The 19,842-nt window shown below is 40.5% G+C and overlaps 1 protein-coding gene and 1 pseudogene across 2 annotated transcripts in view; both read right to left on the bottom strand.

Annotated features, from left to right (window-relative positions):
* The window catches only part of PLGRKT (plasminogen receptor with a C-terminal lysine), a 75,149-nt gene extending 55,307 nt beyond the window's left edge, over nt 1–19,842 (bottom strand). Inside the window, exons 1-3 of one of the 2 annotated variants that reach the window (XM_050761714.1) lie at nt 19,693–19,842; nt 18,480–18,604; nt 16,671–16,757 (exon numbers count right to left, since the gene is read on the bottom strand). In XM_050761714.1, the coding sequence (XP_050617671.1) occupies nt 16,671–16,751 (81 nt within the window). In that variant the 5' untranslated portion in view covers nt 16,752–16,757; nt 18,480–18,604; nt 19,693–19,842. Of the gene's footprint in view, nt 1–16,670; nt 16,758–18,479; nt 18,605–19,536 lie in introns of both variants that reach the window. The other variant, XM_050761715.1, reaches the window with a different exon arrangement.
* LOC126937886 (E3 ubiquitin-protein ligase RNF152-like) lies at nt 4,437–5,504 on the bottom strand (annotated as a pseudogene).

The raw sequence follows: 19,842 nt of genomic DNA, 5'->3' as shown, positions 1-19,842 counted from the left end.
GATGGAGGCAAGAGAGTCAGAATTAGAGAGAAATGAAGATGCCATGCTGCTAGCTTAAATATGGAGGAAGGGCCCATGAGCCAAGGAGTGCAGGCAGCCTCTAGAAACTAAAAAAAGGCAAGGAAAGAGGTTTTCTCCTAGACCCTCCAGAAGAAATGCAGCCCCCCTCACATCTTGATTTTTATCCATTGAGAACCATTTCAAACTTCTGGCCTTCAGAAATATAAGATAAAAAATTTTATGTTGTTTTAAATCACTAAGTTTGTGATAATCTGTTACAGCAATAGAAAACTAATACAGTGTAATACATTATTTGAATAAATTTTGATATAGCTACACAATAAAATTCTATGCAACCATTTTTTTAAACGATAAAGATCTCTGAATTGATTTGGAGTGGTTTCCAGGATATACTGTTAAATGAAAAATGCAAAGTAAACAAGGTATCAATGATATGCTACCCTTCGCACATAAGAGAAGGGGGCATAAGAAAATACACATGTAGCTATTCACTGTACCAAATCAATGTAGAAATGACAAACCAAAGATTTATCTTGGTTAAGAAATTAAACACCTATAGAGGAAGTGTGGTAACAGGGTATTATAAAGAGGAGGGGGAATGGGAATGGGTTAATAGGGAGAAAGAGGAAGAACATTTCTTGAAGTGTATCTTGTTTGTTTGTTTGTTTGTTTGTTTAAGACGGAGTCTCGCTCTGTCACCAGGCTGGAGTGCAATGGCGCCATCTCGGCTCACTGCAACCTCCACTTCCTAGGTTCAAGCGATTCTGCTGCCTCAGCCTCCCCAAGTAGCTGGGATTACAGGCGCCCGCCACCACACCCAACTAACTTTTGTATTTTTAGTAGAGACAGAGGTGTCACCATGTTGAGCCAGGCTGGTCTCAAAGCCCTGACTTCAGGTGATCTGCCTATCTTGGCCTCCCAAAGTGCTGGGATTACAGGCATGAGCTACCACGAATGTATCTTTTTATATAGCTTTGACTATTAGAACCATAGCAATGTTTCATATACTCCTCAGCCCTATAATTAATTAAAATCAACCAGATGTGGAGAGAATACAAAGTATAACAAATAAATCCAACTGCATTACAAGTCAATAAACTAACACTGAAGGAGCCAGGAAAAACTAACCTTATTAACTTCTGAAAACAGTATTTTGACTGGATACTGTGAAGACAAAAAGAACATACAAATAATGTCCTCTAGTTATTGAATCTGTTTCTTACAGGAGTACATATGGGCAATTCTAAAACTATTTTATGTGTCTACTGGGATTGAAGTGAATATAGTGTAAAGTGTCTCAGTACCTGAGGAAAAACAACTTACAGATAAAGAAAAGGAAAGAGCTAGAATGAAATGTGTCACACTGGATTAGAATTAGAGGTGCCAATATGAACTTGTGGTTTAGAAAATATATACAGATAGGTAGATATAGAAATAAATACAGATGTGTGTCTATGCATGGGTTCATATACATACATGTCTTTGCTGAGAGAACCTAGGGACAATCGTTATAACAGTAAGCACAACCAGAGCCCAGGTCTTGATTTCCAAATATCATTCTCTGACAAAAGGAACCAGGACTCCATGAAGAAGTCAATAATTCCAGGCCTGGAGCAGGAACAATATAAGATGAGCCTGGCATATACTGTGATCACAGAAAAGAAGCAAGTACTCAAAAAAGGATGAGTTCTATTAAAATGATATAGAAAGCAAATGGAAGTTGGTCAAAGTCAAGGCTGAAACAATCTGAGCCACAAAATAAATAATGATGGCACTAGCTTATAACCCACAGAATAAAATGTCCATGAAAACATATTGATATAAATAATTGAATAAATAAACACACAAAGAAGGGACAGCTCTTCCAATTAACAAATACAGATGAAATGAAGTAAATAAAAAAAAATCAGTATTAGGCAAACCTCAGAGTAATAATTGTTGCATGTAAGATCCCACCAATGAAAGATGAAATCAGTGGGCAAAAGTTCAAGAAGAAGCAGGATATTAACAAAGTCGCAAAGTATTTCCTCAAAGATATTTATCAATTAGAAAGAAAAAATAGTAACTTTACAGTGTATATAAACTTGATGGATACAACCTTAACCAAGTGATCAAAGTTAACACCACTAGCAATAAGACATATCAACTTCATGTATCCTCTGATACAATGCAACAAGGAAGACACAAAAGCAGTTTATGGTTTAAGAAAACTAAGCGAAAACATTCACAATCTCAATCTAATTATGAGAAAATATTGAACAAACCCAAAGTAAGAAATTCTACTAAATAAATGACCAGTATTTCTCAAAAGTACTTATCATAAAAGCCAAGGAAAGAAAGAATAACTGTCACAGATGGGAGGAGATTGAGAAGACACCAATTAAATGTAATGCGAGATCTTGGGTTTGATCCTGGAACAGAAAAGGGACTTTAGGAGAAAAACTGGTGAAATGAAAAAAAAAAAAAAAAATCAGTGGTTTAAATAGTATTGTACCAATATTAATCTCCCGGTTTTGATCACTGTACAATTATTTTGTAAATTGTTAATATTAGAGGAAGCTGGATAAAGGATATACTTGAACTCTCCATGTTTTGCACCTTTTCTGCAAATCTAAAATTATTTCAAAATTAAACATTTTTTAAAAATATGGATTCACTTTTATTCTGAATATCATGAGTTTATTCAAGTCTAATAATACTGCAGATCGTTTTCCTTAATACTCAACATTAAAGATATCTATGGGGGCTTTTTTCTCTCTCTAGAAATCCTCCTCCTCCTGCTGCCCTAAATTCTTCATCATCTTAAGGAACCAGGTAAAGTAGAAACAAGACACGTAGAAGTCTAAAGATTTTAATAGCAAGGTTACCTGAAATTCTTTTGAAATATGGTAGGGTGACTATGTGTCTATCTGTATACATATTATCAAAATGTATAAAGAGGCAAAAACAATTATTAAAGCTATAGGATCATTTTAAATCTTTTTGTACCTGAAACCCTGCATATAGTAGGCAATTGTAAATGCCTCACAGAATTAATAAATAATAAAGCAACCTACCCCCTTGCCCAAGCAATGAAGAACAAAAATTAACAAAAATTTGCTCTCTTCAGATTTATGAAAATAAAATTATAGCTTGGAGAAAAAAAAAAAAAAAAAGCTTTCTGATGGTTACTAGATTCATTGGTCTCACTTAAGTTTGTGAACAAATCTAAATACAGTGTGTCTGCCCTGGAGAAGTGTCTGTCCTGGACCCATTGTTTGCATGGAAGGGCTAGGCAGCCAAGGATCAGCTTGGTGGCTTGACCCTTCTTTGCCATTTATCTACCTTTGTAGAAAAGTGCCTGTGGCACTAATGACCTTTATTAACTGTTCTACTTTCACTTCTTACCATTTCTGGACATCAGAATATAGAAAATATTAAAAGTATTTTCATTAGCTCCCCTAAGTGACTGCAGACATATTAGTATCTGCCCCACATTTTAAGAGACTTGGTGGACATTTTTAGTAGGCTCTTTGAAAGTTAAATAATGCATAATAGTATTTGCATTTAGATACAGTCCTTCATACTACAACTAAGCTAACTTATTTCCACTCATTTCAGCTTTGAAAGAGAAAGACACAGCAGGTTGCCACTCAAACTTTGAAGACCAGTAAAGGTCAAGATGCACTCTTCAAAGGGGCTGTGTGGGCAGAACCTGGTGAGCAGTTTCTTTATCTGAGCCAGTTAAAGACTTAGTATGTGACCTCTAATCTTTACTGTACAGTGTCTAGCTTCTGTATGCTCATGAAGAATGGACCTCATCCCAAGACAGCTGGATATCCACATGCAAAAGAGTAAAGTTGGACCCTTACTACATACCATACATAGAAATTAACTCAAAATGGACCAAAGACCTAAATTTAAGAGCTACAACTAGAAAACTTTTAGAAAAAAAAACATAGGAGCAAATCCTTATGAAGTTGGATTTGGCAATAGTTTCTCTGATATGACACCAAGAACAACAAAAGAAAAATAAATTGGACTTCATAAAAATTGAAAATGTGTGTGTCAGGGGACACTGCCAAGAGGAAAAAAAAAAAACCCCACCTGCAAATGGGAGAAAATATTTACAAAACTTATATCCAATAAAAATCTAGTATCCATAATATGTAAAGTACTTTTTTTTTCCTCATGATTTCTCAGTTTATTGCTCCCCTATTGGGCTTTCTGTTTAATAAACACGTAGGAGCTCTAATTACAAGTGAAGAAAATGAAGGTTCATGACAAAATACAACACATTGGAGACACTTGTTAAAATATTTTCTCAAAAAAAACAACAACAACAACTGTCCATTTTGACTTATTTTGTTTTGGTGCCATTCAAAATGTATAAAAAGCCTTAGCAACTAAATGAAGACTGGGTTTCAAGAAAAAAAAAAAAAGTAAAGAAGTCAGTATTGCATGTCTTAACTGAATTTTTACATGGATTTGCAGGTTTAATTCTACTTGCATACATAGCATCTTTGTTTTAATCTAACATATTTAGAGAAGATCACATTGTACGCACTTGTACAGTTTAACATCTAAGTAGAATATGTCGATCTCATAACATGATTTTAAAAAATCAGAAATTACAGTCCATTTAATACATGATTATGAGGATGCATACAATCATCTTCAAAGCTGTTGCCATCAATACTCAGAGCAATTCGCCTGGTATCTTGTTGAGACCTCACCTTCTGCCCTTGATGTCTGTCTTGGGGTAAATCAAGAGGCAAACCTGAGTCAGCGCTCAGCACCAAATGGTCATCTTCTCACTGGGATCTCATCACCAACATGCTCAGCCTCTAAGTTGGCACCCACAAGAGACTTCCCTGCAGCCCTCTCCAGACACAAGATGTCACAGTGAAGCGCTTAGAAATGCAGGACATGTTATGGAGCAGGATGCTGAGGAGGAAGATCAAGACCCAAGCCACCAAGATGACAGTACACACCCCCAACCAGATGGAGCTTTTCACCACGACCCGCCTATCCTGGTCCTCCTCTGCCGCCCCCTGGGGAGCCTTGCCTTGCAGAGGCTGCTGTCCAGCAGGGATGGTCACCACATTGACGGACTTCTGCGGGCTCCTGGGCAGCAGGCGGTAGCTCATGTGTCTGGGCAGCAGCGCATGCTCCTTGGAGATGGGCAGGGGCAGCATGTAGCACCCATTGCTGGGAAGTCTGATGAAAATCGGCGTGTGCTCGGAAGTGTGTGGAATGGTGATGACAGCCAGGACCTCAGGGTCGTCAAGGAGCTGTGACACGGAGAAGCGGGGGGGGGGGGTGGCGGCTTGGTGACACCGCTGCACCAGGGTCATCACACGTCCTTCTGACTGGTCCTCATCTGCTGGAGGCACACTGAACAGCAGGTGTGCTTGCAATCCAGCAACTTGGGCCTTCGCTAGGGGCTGTAGTAATTAAAACAGATCTGACATTCTAGCAGAGTCCTGGGACAGCGTCTCCATGGTGGACCCTGAGCAGGAAGGGCAAGGCCAAGGGGAAGGGGAGGGAGCTGGTCTTCAGAGGCCGCCACTCTGCGTCTTTCCAGTGCAGGTCATGGGGAGCTCACAGGCATCAGCACTCACAGGTGTGTTCATTTTGTCAAAGGCCAGGGCGACCTCAGCGACAGGCACTCAGAGCCAGCAGCGGGGCACATCTTCTCTCAAAACACCCAGGAATACAAGGCCAGCAGCAATGGTAATTTTCAAAGACCATCCATGGCTTCTGGAAACAGCGGTTCCCAAGGAAAACATTGCAGTATGATTATTTATCCTCCAAAGTGAATATGTCACTGAGTCCCTTTCACCCCATTCTGCGAGATGACATCAAGTGGAAATGGTACGCCTTTGGCAGGCAAGAGCCAGGAAGCACAACTGAGACTGAGCTTTCTTCAGCGGAAGTTTCTCCGTGGCGGGTTCAGGCGCTCCCTACAGAGGCTGCAGCGTCAGCATCGCGGGGTGGTCCTGGCGCGCCCGCCCAGCTGAGCCAGACACGCCCTAGGGCCAGCGGCCACCGTGAGCCACATAAAGGACACACAAAAGACTAGAACTGACATTCCACCAAAGCAGATACACAAACGGCCATTAAGCCCATGAAAACATATTCAATGTTATTAGCCATTATGGAAATTCAACTCAAAACCAGAATGAGATATATTTCAAAATCACCAGATGACTAGAATGTGAAAAAAAAAAAGAGAGAGAGAGAAAATAAGATTTGGTGAGGACATAAAAAATAGTAACCCTTACACTTTACAGTGGGAATGTAAAAAACTGCGGCCATGGTGGAAAACAGTTTGGTGGTTCCTCAATAAGTTAAGCATAAAATTACCATATGGCTCAGCAACTCCATTACTAGGTATATACCCAAAAGAATGGAGAACAACTGTTCAAACAACAACTGGTATAAGAATGTTCACAGCAGCACTAAACAATAGCCAAAACGTAGAAACAACCCAAATATCCACCAACAGATGACTAGGTAAACAAAATGTAGTATATCCATACAATGGATGATATTCAGCCATAAAAAGGAATGAGGTACTGATACATGTTACAACACGGATGAATCTTAGAAAGATTATATTAACTGGAGGAAGCCAGACACAAAAGACTATGTATTCTATGATTTCATTTATAGAAAATGCCCAAAATAGGCAAACCCATTGAGACAGAAAGCAGATTAGTGGTTGCAAAGGGCTGAGGAAGGACAGGAGGAATTTGAAGTGGCTGGTTAACAATTATAGGGTTTCCTTTTGGAGTGATGAAGTGTTACAGAATTAAATAGTGGTGACAGTTGCACAACATTGTACATGTACTAAATGTCACTGAATTGTGGTAGACTTTAAAATGGTGACGTTTATATGATATGTATTTTTTTCACAAGTGAAAAAAATGAACTTCGGAAGAATGACTTCAGGTGAGGAACATGGGGAGACTAAGGCAGCTAGTGGGTACAGGAGGTATGGGCAGAAATGAGTCCCAGAAGGACAAGCTAAAGACAGTGTGGATCCAGGAGTTAAGTCACGCATGTACCCCCACTCCCTCAGCGAACTGGTGTTGGCCATGCCGCCCCTTTATGCAAGACACTTCCAGGTTAAGTCCACTTACACTTCTAGGCTCTGGGCCAACTCCCACTCACTATCTGGTCTTTCTACCTACAAAAATTGTGCTGCTTTCTTCTCCTCCACCTACTCTACATTCTGGTTCCTTGTCACCAAAAGCCTCTCTGCAAAGCACACACTGCACTTTCTTCCTTTCCTCAGAACATAGGACCCTTCCTATTTGAAGATGTTAGCACAGTCTTCTCCTCAAAAACAAAGCAAGTGAAGAAGAAAAACAGACGGGAGGGCACAAGTATGACAGATATTGGGAGTTATAAGGATTTAAGCAACTTTTAAATGCGCTCATAATAGTTGTTTGCTGCTTTAATTCTTATGTATTTGAGAAAGCACTTATTGAGCACACACTATATTTTATGTTGCAAAAACCAGCAGGTCACATCACTACTCCTCTCAAAACCCTTTAGTGGCTTCCCACGTCACTCAGAATACATTTCAAAACATTTGTCCTGGGTACAAGGCTTGAGCGACCTCTCACCTCATCTCTCTCCACTCTCCCGCATCCTTTCAGAGTTCTGCCATACCAGCCTCTTTACTGGTCTTCCAACTCACCATGAGTTCTCTCAGCTCAGTGCCTCTGCATTCACTTTCCTTCTGCCTGAAACTCTTTCCCTGGCTATCTGCATGGCTCACTTTGTCATTTCCCTCAAGGCTCAGCTCAAAGGTCACCTTCTGAGGCTTGCACTAACTACTCTACCAAAAATGGGATTTCCCACTCACCCATCCACTGTCTCCCATCATCATCCCTTACTCTTTTTCCCCTCACAGAACTCATCACCACTAAGACGTCGTGGTTGTTGGTTTGTTGCATGTGTTCCCACTGGAGTGTAAGTTCCACAGGGGAAGGGCTTTGTTCACTGTTATGTCTCCCCATCTAAATACTGCCCAGTATAGAGCAGGGGCTCCTCCATAAATATTTGGTGAATGAATAAATGGCACATCTAATAAGAAAACTTTTGCTTTAATTACTGACTTTGCTGAGTGCTTACATGGGGCAGATGCTGTGTGCTAAATTCTTATATGTGGGACATCTCACTTAATCCTCAGAGTAACTCTACAAAGTATCATAACCCTTATTATTAAGCTATATACTCACATGTGGGAAATGAGACACAGGCAGGCTAAAGCAATGTGCCTACAATCAAGAATTAAGTGGGTCTTATCCAACGGACATAGGAATCAACTTGAAAGAGCTTCCATTAGCCAAAGATGGGATAACTTGAGCAAGAAGAATAATGACTACAACTGATTAAATAGTTTATAGTCACAATATACAAATAAACAAAAATTATTTGGTCTCCTTTGGAGATTTCTAGAGTGTCAATTCACTATTCTGAAATTGCTAAATAAAAGGACAGAATCAAGCATTTATTTTTGTTTCCTGTACAAACTACATTTCAGGATAACCAAGTAGGAAGAGAAAGTTCTTAATAAATTTCCAGACAACAAATGTCAAAGGAATGAGAGAATATTGTTAAACTGCCATTTTTTTCAAGCCCTAATGAAGTCACAGATGTGGGCAATGATCATGAGTGGATGGTAAGGCCAGTTGATCACAGGTTGATGGGGAACTTTATAATGGGCAGATCAGGTTGATATGACTAAAGGAAAGACAACCAGACCTAATGAGTTTTATGATGTGATGTATTAGAAAGTACACAGTGCCACCTAGAAAAGATTCTTGCTAAAAGAACTGAACCTGAGTCTCATCAAACCTCTAGGTTTACCACTTCATAGGAAGAATGAAGTATAGAAGAATATGTTAAAAAATACCATGAGGAGGCAATCAGCCAAATACAAACTGTAGGACGTTCCATAGAACAGATGAGCTGGTTTCTTCAACTAATAAATGTATGACAAGTAGGAAGGAAGGGATATTCTCACAAACTGAGAAAGACTTAGGAGTCATAATAATCAAGTATAGTATGAAAACTTTGCTTGGATCCCTATTTCAAACCCAACTGTAAAAGATACTTGTGAAGCAACTGAAATTAGGTTGCATATGATAGTAAGAAATTATTGCTAAGTTAGTTAAATATTGTTATATCCATATCTGTTACAGATTCATACAGAAATATTTACAGGTAAATTGAAATTTGCCTTAAAGTATATTCCAACAAAAAGGGGCAAAAAGGCAAAGGAAGATGGAATAGAAGAAACAAGATTACCAAAATGTTAGTTTTAAAGTTTTTTTTTTTAAGTTTTCCTCTCCTCTACATGCACTTTAGCAAGTTAGATTTGCTGGTGGGTCTTAGTATTTCTTTCTAAATTGACGAGATTATATCTTCAGTTAATTTTTTTCAAAACACCTGACTTATTTTCTTAATATTTGCATGTTTAAAATTTTCTTTTTATCAGCATGCATGTATAATTTACCTAAAATTTTGGGGTTTTTCTCTCAAAATTCTGAAGATATGGCTCCATAGTCTTCTGGCACTTAGAAGACATTTGAAGCCAGACCAATTTTGGCTCACAAAACCCTCTAGAATTCTCAGTTCTTAACACATTATTGAAACTGTTTGTTGTCACTACCACACCACTACCCTGTTCAAGAGCTGAGTTCCTTGAAAGAGGGGATTGTGCTGTTTACCAAAGTATCTCTAGCTCCTAATTCAACTGGCATATGATAGACACTCCATAAAGCGTATTAAATGCGTAAGTGAATGTTGCAATGCCAAAGGGATACCTCCCAGTATGTGTCTGGAAGTGTGTTTCTTCTTATAATTATATTTGGAACATACTGTATCTTTTACCTGTATGGTAAGATTTCACAGAAAACTAAGGGAGTCTATATACATTCTTCCTTCATTTTATCCTTTTGTACACTCAGGTCTTTACAGACTTGTTTCTTCCCTTGTATTCTACTGATATGGTTCCTCCCAGGCACTGACCTTTTTTTAAAGGCCTTTGACTTCTCTGTAGCATTTGACACCGTTGAAAACACCTTCTTTTTTCTTGAAACACTCTATGAACAGACTGCCAGGCCCCAGGTACCTCAACAACAGCTCATTAAGAAATTCAGATGGGAAATTTCTTTTTTATTCTTTTTCTTTTTCTTGAGACAAGGTCTTTCTCTGTCACCCAGGTTGCAGTGTAGTGGCATAATCACAGCTCACTGCAACCTTGACCCCCCAGGCTCAAGCAATCCTCCCACCTCAGACTCCCGAGTAGCTGGAACTACAGGCACACATCACATTGCCCAGCTAATGTATAATAATAATCTATAATACATATAAAATATATGTAATCTATGTTACACATATGATAAAATATATGTAATCTATGTTACACATATTATAAAATATATGTAATATATGTTGCATATATTACTATATATATAACATGTAATATGTGTAATACATAATATATGTAGTATGTATGTAATTATATATGTAATATATGGTATATATATGCTATAATATATGTTTTATATATTAGCTGGGCAATGTGATGTGTGCCTATAGTATTATCTGTAATATATATTATTATATATTATATATTTTATATGATATATACACACACACACACACACACACACACACAGTGGGGAGAGAGAGAGAGAGAAGAGACGGGGTTTCGTCATGTTGCCCAGGCTGGTCCCAAACTCCTGGGCTTAAGCCATCTTCCTCCCAAGTAGCACGAGCCACCACGCTTGACTAATCTTTCTTCTTGTTTTGTAGAGATGGGGTTTCACCGCGTTGATCAGGATTATAGGCATGAGCTACCCCACCCAGCCTATACATATTAATATTAAATAACTATATATTTTGGTTTATATCTATGCCTCATTTTCTTAACACCAATGTCTAACAATAGACATAAAGGTCGAAGTCTAGATGTCATGTATTTTTTTAAAATCTTCAGTTTGTTGCTTGAACACAATAAACAACAAATAAACATCTGTTTACTACGCAACTAATCTTTACATTGATCATAACTGCTTTGCCTACATAAGCACTGTAGCATAGCATGGACCTATAGAATATGTTCTTCCCTTATTCTCAAAATGCTTTTCCAGCCACTCAGGTGATATAAAATTAGTTTAGGTGTGCCACCTAGTGGTATTTTAAGGAAGTATTTTAAAGGAGTGCTAGTTTACCACTCATCCACCATCCTAACCCAGGCTAGAAAGAAACTGAAGTTTGTTGATAATCTGAAAATACCATTATAATTAGTAGCATAAATCCTCTCCATCACAATTTGAAGCAAAGTCATTAGTTCAAAAAAAGAAAACCTTTTGATTTGAGGCCTTTTACAAATTTGATTAACCAGACTCCAGTGATTGATTTAATTTCATTTCCTGATTGGCTATTAATTGAAAACTTGCTTGGTTTCTATCTCCAATATAGATTATATTAAATCACTGACAATCACCAATTATAATTATGTGGCATCACAGAAAAAGAAGTGAAAAAATGCTTCTCATCCCAGACCATGCATTACAGTCACCTGGAGAGATTAAAATAACTTTGTGAAGGTCTGAGGTGGGACCCAAACATTCAAAAGGCCCTGGATGAATCAAACGTGCAGCCAGGATTGGGAGCCTGGCCAGTGGTATAAGAGATGGGGTTGAATCATGAGTGGTCTTTCCCCCACAAGAAAAAAAAACAGTAACACAAGATTATTGAGCTGTGATTTCTTTTTTAATCAAAAAATATAGAACTAAAGAAACTCCAGTAGGATAAGATTTTAGTTATTAGGCTTTACTTTAATAAATGTTTTGCTTTATTTCTTCTATTTATCCTTTTCGTGGAGGTGCCATTAGATTAAAAAATAGCCGAAAGCCTAAATCACAGGCTAAAGATGTCATTTGGACGTGGTATTTCAATCAGAATTTTTTTTAAAACTTCACCTTTGAGGACCCTAAAAAGAGATCATCTTCTAGCCCAGTAGTCAAGTCCATTCCATTTGCAGGGTCCTTTTCAACCCTAGAGACTTCTGGGACATGAGGTCAATTCTAGCCCAGCCTTAGCCATTTGGATTCACTCAACACGTAGGGAGGAGCTTCAGGAACATTGTCACAACAGAATTCTTAAGTTTAGTGGGAGATTCGCTGGTGTTCATCTTATACTCCATAACTTACATTTGATATAAATATATTCTGTGGTATATATCAAATATTTCATACTCTTAAAAAAGGAAAGAACAGCTCTAAACCCTAGAATGATGCTAGAAGTTTAATTCCTTCAAATAGGACACATTCAAGGAGCAACCTGATCTTCCAAAACTGCTGTAGATGACGATGTTTCTCTCTAGGCTGCCCCAAGTAGGATCAGAACTCAAGTATCTCTAGAGTTAGAACGCTGGTTCAACCATATTGGTCTATATTACCCTGTTCATCCTTTCTTAAAATTAAGAAATAAATAATAAAGTGTATTTTGATCAACAAGAAAAACCTAGTCACCTTAAGCAACACATGGGAGAATCAGTCCACCATGGGCCAAGTCTTCCTGAACCACCTTGTTGGGTAGGATGAGGTCACAGGCCCTGACTGCTCTTTAGCTGGGTCATTTCCCAGAGTTGCGTTTGCAGTAAACAACCTTGAGGGATGAGGTACCATCTCCTTCCAGTCAAAGAGCAGACTTGCTCATCACTCATGATGAAAGTGAGAGTCCACAAGCTCAATGTTCCTCAGCTATGTCACAAACCCAAAGCATCCATCCCAGTATCCAACGAGGCTCTCCTTCATCTCCTCTATGGGACTTGGAGTGTGTGCTGCTTTCTGTGCTATGAGTAATAAAGTCTTCTGTCAGCATAAATAACAGGCTAATTTATTACAGCAGTCCCCTCTTATCCATAGTTTCATTTTTCACAGTTTGAGTTACCCATGGTCAACCTCAGTCTGAAAATATTAAATGGAAAATTTCAGAAATAATTCATAATTTTTAAATTGTCCATCATTCTGAGTAATGTGATAAAATCTCCCACCATTCCAGCTGGGACATGAATCATTACCTTGTCTAGTGTAGCCAAGCTGTACACACTACCTGCCTGTTAGTCACCTAGTAGCCATCACAGCTATCAGATCAGCTGTCACATTATCACAGTGGCTAGTGTTCAGGTAACCCTTGTTTTACTTAACCATAGCCCCAAAGTGCAAGAGTAGTGATGCTGGCAATTTGGATATACCAAAGAGAAACAATAAAATGCTTCCTTTAAGTGAAAGAGTGAAAGTTCTCAATAAGAAAAAAAAATCATATGCCAAGGTTATTAAGATCTACAGTACAATAAGGTATTTTGAGAAGGAGAGAACATACACAAAACTTTTATTATAGTATATTGTTATAATTATTCTATTTTTATTATTAATTATTGTTAATCTCTTACTATGGCTAATTTATAAATTAAACTTTATCACAAGTATGTATGTACTGGGAAAACCATAGTGTACATAGACTTCAGTAATATCCATGATTTCAGGTATCCACTGGGGATCTTGGACCATATCCCCCACAGATAAGGAGGACTACTGTTGTTTGCAAGTAGCATAAAATCTCAGACACTTTACATGCCCTGATAGTTTTGGTGGCAAACGTGAGATGCTCAGAGATATCTGACTTTCTGGAAAAGGAGGGACAAAGGCCCTGGTTGGCTGTATTATAGGACGTGAGAAAATTCCTGGAGATCTGGTAGTAAATGATCTTGCCTAGATGGTGATGAGGATGGGAAAGTGGAATAAGGGTTCCTCACTGTCCTATGTGTTAAATGTGGTTGAACAACATAAGGTAGGTTTGAAACAAGGTGTCCTAATGGTGCTTGGGCTGTGTCATGCTCCCTTCTGGGGTGGGAGAAGGGAGGATGTTATCATGACAATGGGGCAGTAAGTCCCATGCTCCAGCCAAAAAACAGCGCAACGTGGCTATGGCTGCTGAATCTAGGGGTCCCCAAAGCTGAAATAAATGGTGTCAGCAATGAGGGTAGGGAACTATGGGTAGACTAAAAGCATCAGAAACTTGTTTATTGAGCCCAGTGGCAGGTGGCCACTTGAAACTGAAAGTAAATACAAAGCCTTGCTTACTGGCACTGAGCTGCTGTCTCCCTCCAGTCCCCTATCCCTCCCCTGCCTCTCCTCCAACTTCTGCTGCTTTAGGGAAGTATGCTGGGGAACTTCAGGGAAGGGAGTGACTCGAACTTTTATGGCTCTGTTGGACTGGACACAGGTGCCAAAGTCTACTTGGTCTCAGGGAAGGCAAGTATGCTAAGCACTGGGGTAGCCCAGAGCTCCAAAGACTGCAAGGCTGTGCAGTGGCACCAGCAAAGGCTGAAATAATGATGGCTCAGAGTGGCAGTTCTCTCCAGAGGCCAGAGAACACAGGAGAGGAAGCAGCACCCATTCTGGGACAAGGAGCCAAAGGACAAAAAGCCCTTCCTGCCCCTTTCCCCTAGCTGAAGACAGCATAATCTCTTGAAACTATTACAACCACCCTTGAAGTAACTATGTTAAACTCTTTGGTCTCTCTTCTTTTATTGTTATTGTTTTGGTTTTTTGAGACAGGGTCTCGCTCTGTCACCCAGGCTGGAGTACAGTGGCATGACCACAGCTCACTGCAGCCTTGACCTTCCTGGGCTCAAGCAATCCTCACACCTCAGAGTCCTGTGTAGCTGGGACTGTAGTTGTGTAACACCATGACTGGCTAATTTTTTTAATTTTTTAAATGGAGATGGAGTCTCACTATGTTGCCCAGGGTGGTCTTGAATTCTCGGGCTCCAGCAATCTTCCTGCCTTGGTCTCCCAGTGTGCTAGGATTACAGGCGTGATTAGGCGTGAGTCATCATGCTTGGCCACATGTGTGTTGTGACGGTGGGGGGAAGTAACTGAATTCAACTGACAGAGTGTGAGCAAACTTCACAGTGAGTAAAAAAAATTAAAGAGACCTTTAGCCAATTCAAGATACTGGGATGTGTGTCAACATTCTCCCTCCCCACTACATACATATGTACAATGACATTGATGTATTATGTGCTTGTATTATAAAACTCACAGTAACCAAAACAGACTCCCCAGTCAGGGATTCCCAGACCCCTGCCAGGTGGTCTAATAGAAACAGAGAATCCCAGGGAGAAAAAGAAAATCACTATCAAGCTCGAGAGGCCACTGCCCAATACAGCAGCACCACCTGCTGGGCACAGGCACCAAATACATCCTATATTAGTTTGCTGGTGCTGCCATAACAAAGGACCACAAACTGGATGGCTTAAGCAACAGAAATATATTGTCTCTGTTCTGAAGGGGAAAAATCTAAAGTCAAGGTGTCTGCAAAGTTTGTTCCTTACTAAGGCTGTGAGGAAGCATCTGTTCCAGGCCCCTTCCTTGGCTTGTAAACAGCTGTCTTCATATTCACATTGTATGCTCCCGGTATGAATAGTCCAGTATGAACTGTATGGTCTTGTGTCCAAATTTCTTCTTCTCATAAAGCCATCAGTCACACTGAATTAGGGCCCATTCTAACCACCTCATTTTAACTTGATTACCTCTGTAAAGACCCTATCTCCAAACAAGATCACATTCTGAAGTACTAGAGGTTAAGGCTTCAACATATGAATTTGGAGAAGGAGGACACATTTCAACCCATAACACACCCCTTTCAAAAATGGGAAGCAATCGTTGGTCTGCTGCTGAGCTCTTCTTAAAAATGAACTCTTGACCCACGGAGGCTTATAACTCCCAGGTCTGACATCTCCATTTGGGGTGGTCAACCAGGACACAACAACTACGAGGAAAGTAGTTCCAACCCTCTCCCCCTGCCACAACCCACCCCTTGCTCATGGCCCACTGTAAAAGCAGTAGATTCCCTAACCTCAACGCTGCTCAACTGTGACACAAATCCACTGAGTGCACAGCACTCATTTCGCCCATGCCCATCTTGGTCACCTCGGTGAGTTTTGGAGGACATGGGGAATTAACACCACCACGCTCATGCTGCTTGCTGTGCTGTGAGTAAAAAAGTCCTCTGATTCTGATGTCGGTGTCTCCAGTCTTCTGTAATAGGCTAACTTGTTAGCTTGCAAGTAAGGTAAAATCCCAGACCCTTCACAGACCCTGACTTCACGGGGACCAACATATGAGTAAAAACCCTGTAGTTTCCAAAGGTCTTTGACAAGGACATGCTAAACATTGGACACCTGGCTGATTTGTAAACCTAATACTTGGTCTCCCCTTGGTCACTGCTCTGTTACAATAATTCAGTTGTCCATTCTTTCAGTTGCATAATCCAGGATAATCTCCCCATCTCAAACATCATCTTTGGGGGCAGGGAGCATTATTCTACGTACCACATACTCTAAGCAGTTATCTCTTCCAACAGAATGGAAATTTTTACACAAATTTATCTGGATTGGAGATTTAAATTAGCCCATTCACCAAATAATTAGTAATCCATTTTATCTTGGTTTTGAGGATGCAGCCCCAAGAACATTTTATTTTGGGGGGTCAAAGGGAATGTAGGGCTGGAGCACATGTGGTAGAAACTTTAAACATTATAACAACAAAATAGCTTATTTTAAAACATACCTGAAGTCGAGCACTCATAAGCATGAACTCCTTTTGATTTTTCATGCTTTCATTCATAGATTTTGAAAATATAAACCCCATTTTGACCTAAAATGTAAAAAAAGCAAGGAGACTTATAATAATATACTACATGCATTCTTGTATGCTCCACTTTGAGTTACATTGGGCTTATGACAAAGTAAAAAAAAAAAGTAAACTTTCTGACCTAGGAACACAGTGTGGATTCTAGTCCTTGCTCCTAACTAGCTGTCTCACCTCAGGCATACTTAACAATTCTGGCCATCATTTTACTCACCTAACACCAACTGATTCAACTAGATAATTTCCAAAATCTTATCCCTACACTATAAGTATATGGCTGTTTCCTGATTTTTCTTCCCACCATAAATCTTGAAGACCTGAATTCTTGAAGAACAAAACAACTCTCTTTTTTTGTGAGGGGCAGGGTGGATACCATCCATCTTCTTACCTCTGTACAATTAGGCAACAGAACCTTTGCATCTGAGGAGGGGTGATTAAGAAGATGCCTTGTGCATCTTGAGAACATATTTCTTTGTGCTCTTGCATTTGCATTTTAAGAAGATTGAGCTGTCTCAAGGTCAGATCAGTTATTCTTCCTGTCATCCCACCACAATCCCTGTCCCTCTCCTACATGCCCCTTATTTCCATCCACCCACTGCTGACTGTCTTAGCCATCCTCCTCCAGCTTCACTCTCATTCTCTCCAAGATACTATGTACTAAAATTCTCAAAAATGGAAAAACATACGGACACTTAAATGTCCTGGAAAATGTACGTTTTAGATGAATGCACAGTAGTGTCTATCTTACATAAGTTTTTAAGTGGGCTGTCAACTCTACACGGGACAGAACTCCAATTCTTGTTCTTAATTCAACTGGGTGGTGGGTACAGAAGACCTTGAGTTAGTTGGTTGCGTTTCAGAATATTGCAAAACTCAGGGGAAAGTTACAACTGCTCTACCCTTCTCAACAATGTTGCTGATACCTTTTCTCTTTAACAGGCTGTTGAGTAGGGTTGTGAACCTCAGGTGAGAATGGCCAGTCTTAATTCATTATAGCCAGGATTCACAAGTATTCTGTGGGAAGCCCTGCTAATGGGGTTCCAGGTGAGTGGGAACTGCAAGCAAGACTTCAGTGACTTCCTTGTATTCTGGCCAAGGATGCACCCTGGAGTTTCAGGGCTGTGTGCCAGAGTCAGCTTCAAAGCTGAGCACAGGATACCAAACCACTTACCACGATGACGAGGCACAATGCTGAACAGGCCTGAGGTGGTGAGATTTCCCTCCCCCTCTGCCACTGTGCCACTCCAGCACCCTGTGACCAGAGTTAGAGGCCACTCACTGACAGCAGGGCGATTTGGCAGTTCTTTCCTTTCTCCAAACGCTAACAGTCCCATGTGACTCATCTCTAACAGCAGACCAGAACCTGCCTGAGGTTAGGAGCGAGATATTATCCATCTTGACAGTCTCCATCGTGTCTGCTTCCCCTAAATGTTTGCACAAAGCATGAGAGATAAAAGAAAAACTGTGGCTCAGGCCACTTGCCATTACTTATTTTTCTTCTGAACATAGGAGTGGATGACTAAATTTTTACACCTGCTGCAAACATTTATTTAAAAAAACAGCTGTACTCTAGTACTATTCCTCCACATACCCTGTATATCACAGAACTGTGTCCTTTAAAGTGCTCCTGTTTGTAAGGGGTTAGGATCTCCCCTGAAAAGAGAGAGAGTCCTCATGTCAATCATCTGGGAAAGAAACACTGTCTAGGAAGTTAGTATTTAGACTTACCACTTTCTGGGCCTTGCTCTCTTGGGTCTGGACTTGTAGTCTGAATGTGTTACAGGACGCTCCCAGGTAGAAGGGTTAAAGATGGAAGCCAAGCAGGAAGAAGAGCTTCCTTATGGGAACCACACCTGAGAATAAATGCACCACACCTTGTAAATTTCACCCTGGAGTTCAGAATTTTCAACATCCTCTCCTTTCCCAACTTCCCCATTCCTGACAAAGTCATTTCCCAAAGTCTGGAAATATTCCCTAGGGTGTCCAGAACACTTTCAGCTATCTCCTTTTGCTCACAAAATATATATCAGAAAATAAGCAAAAGTTGACCTTGCAATACAGATAACTTTGATTTCACTCACTTGTATAAGGCAAGTCTTTTAAAAACTAACACTTTTTACCATGGGTAAAAAATGTCTTGCTACTTATACAATTTTAAATATCACTGTGTCTCAGAGAGATGTTTTGCAGAGAATGCCGATTTCAATCCCTCTGCCTTCATTTTCCCTCTGATTCCTACTCACATCTTGGAAGGGGTCTTTAATGCTTCAGCCCTGCCTCTCAGGTGAACTATAGATTACTATGAGAAGGTGTATTTTGGGGGAGAAGTGGGGGCTGCAAGTTCCAGACAGCCTTTCTTCCAGTCACCCGTGAGTACCTGGATTTGATTTTACTTGGGAGGACAAAAAGGATTAACTGCATGAATTCTGTCATCGGGATTACTGCGCTGACTTATTTCCTGATCAGATGACACGTTGCCTGAATGTGTGACTGATCGTCTCACCACAATCATTTTCAATAAATATTTGCATTCCATTCAAACTAAGCCACATCCCCCTGCAAATTCCAGCCCAGAGCCCACAGCTTCCGGAGGTTTTCTGTAATTAACACCGCCCTCGCTCCCTGAGGCCAATTACTGTAATTTAGGTATTCCCCGCAATGGTGTGCTGATTTCTGTTGACACCACTCTGTCTGTTTTTCTCAACTCTATTTTAAAGCTACGGAGAGATCCGGAGTCCACGCCAGGCGACAAGAACGCGCCCTAATGAAACGAGGTTGGCAATACCTATCAGCACCAGGGGCAGTGCGAGAGCCAAGGGCAGGCGCTCACGAGGAAAGGGCGCCCAGCGCGGCCTGGCAAGCTCGGAGCCCAGGAGATCGCGCTGACTGACATGGCCGGACTGACCCTTCTCCCCACCCGCCTGCGGCGGTGTTCACTCACTGGGCGGCGCTGGTTCCGGGACCAGGCGACCGGTGCAGAGGCCTCCAGGCCCGGGCTCCTTTAACCCGCGGCAGGGAGCGGGCCTCGCTCCGCCCAGCGTCGGGATTGGCGCCGAGCCACAGTAGATGACGCGCCTCAGCCAAATTCGCG

This window comes from Macaca thibetana, chromosome 15 (assembly GCF_024542745.1).
Source record: "Macaca thibetana thibetana isolate TM-01 chromosome 15, ASM2454274v1, whole genome shotgun sequence".
Lineage (NCBI taxonomy): Eukaryota > Metazoa > Chordata > Mammalia > Primates > Cercopithecidae > Macaca > Macaca thibetana.
This window is presented reverse-complemented; position numbering and strand designations above follow the sequence as displayed.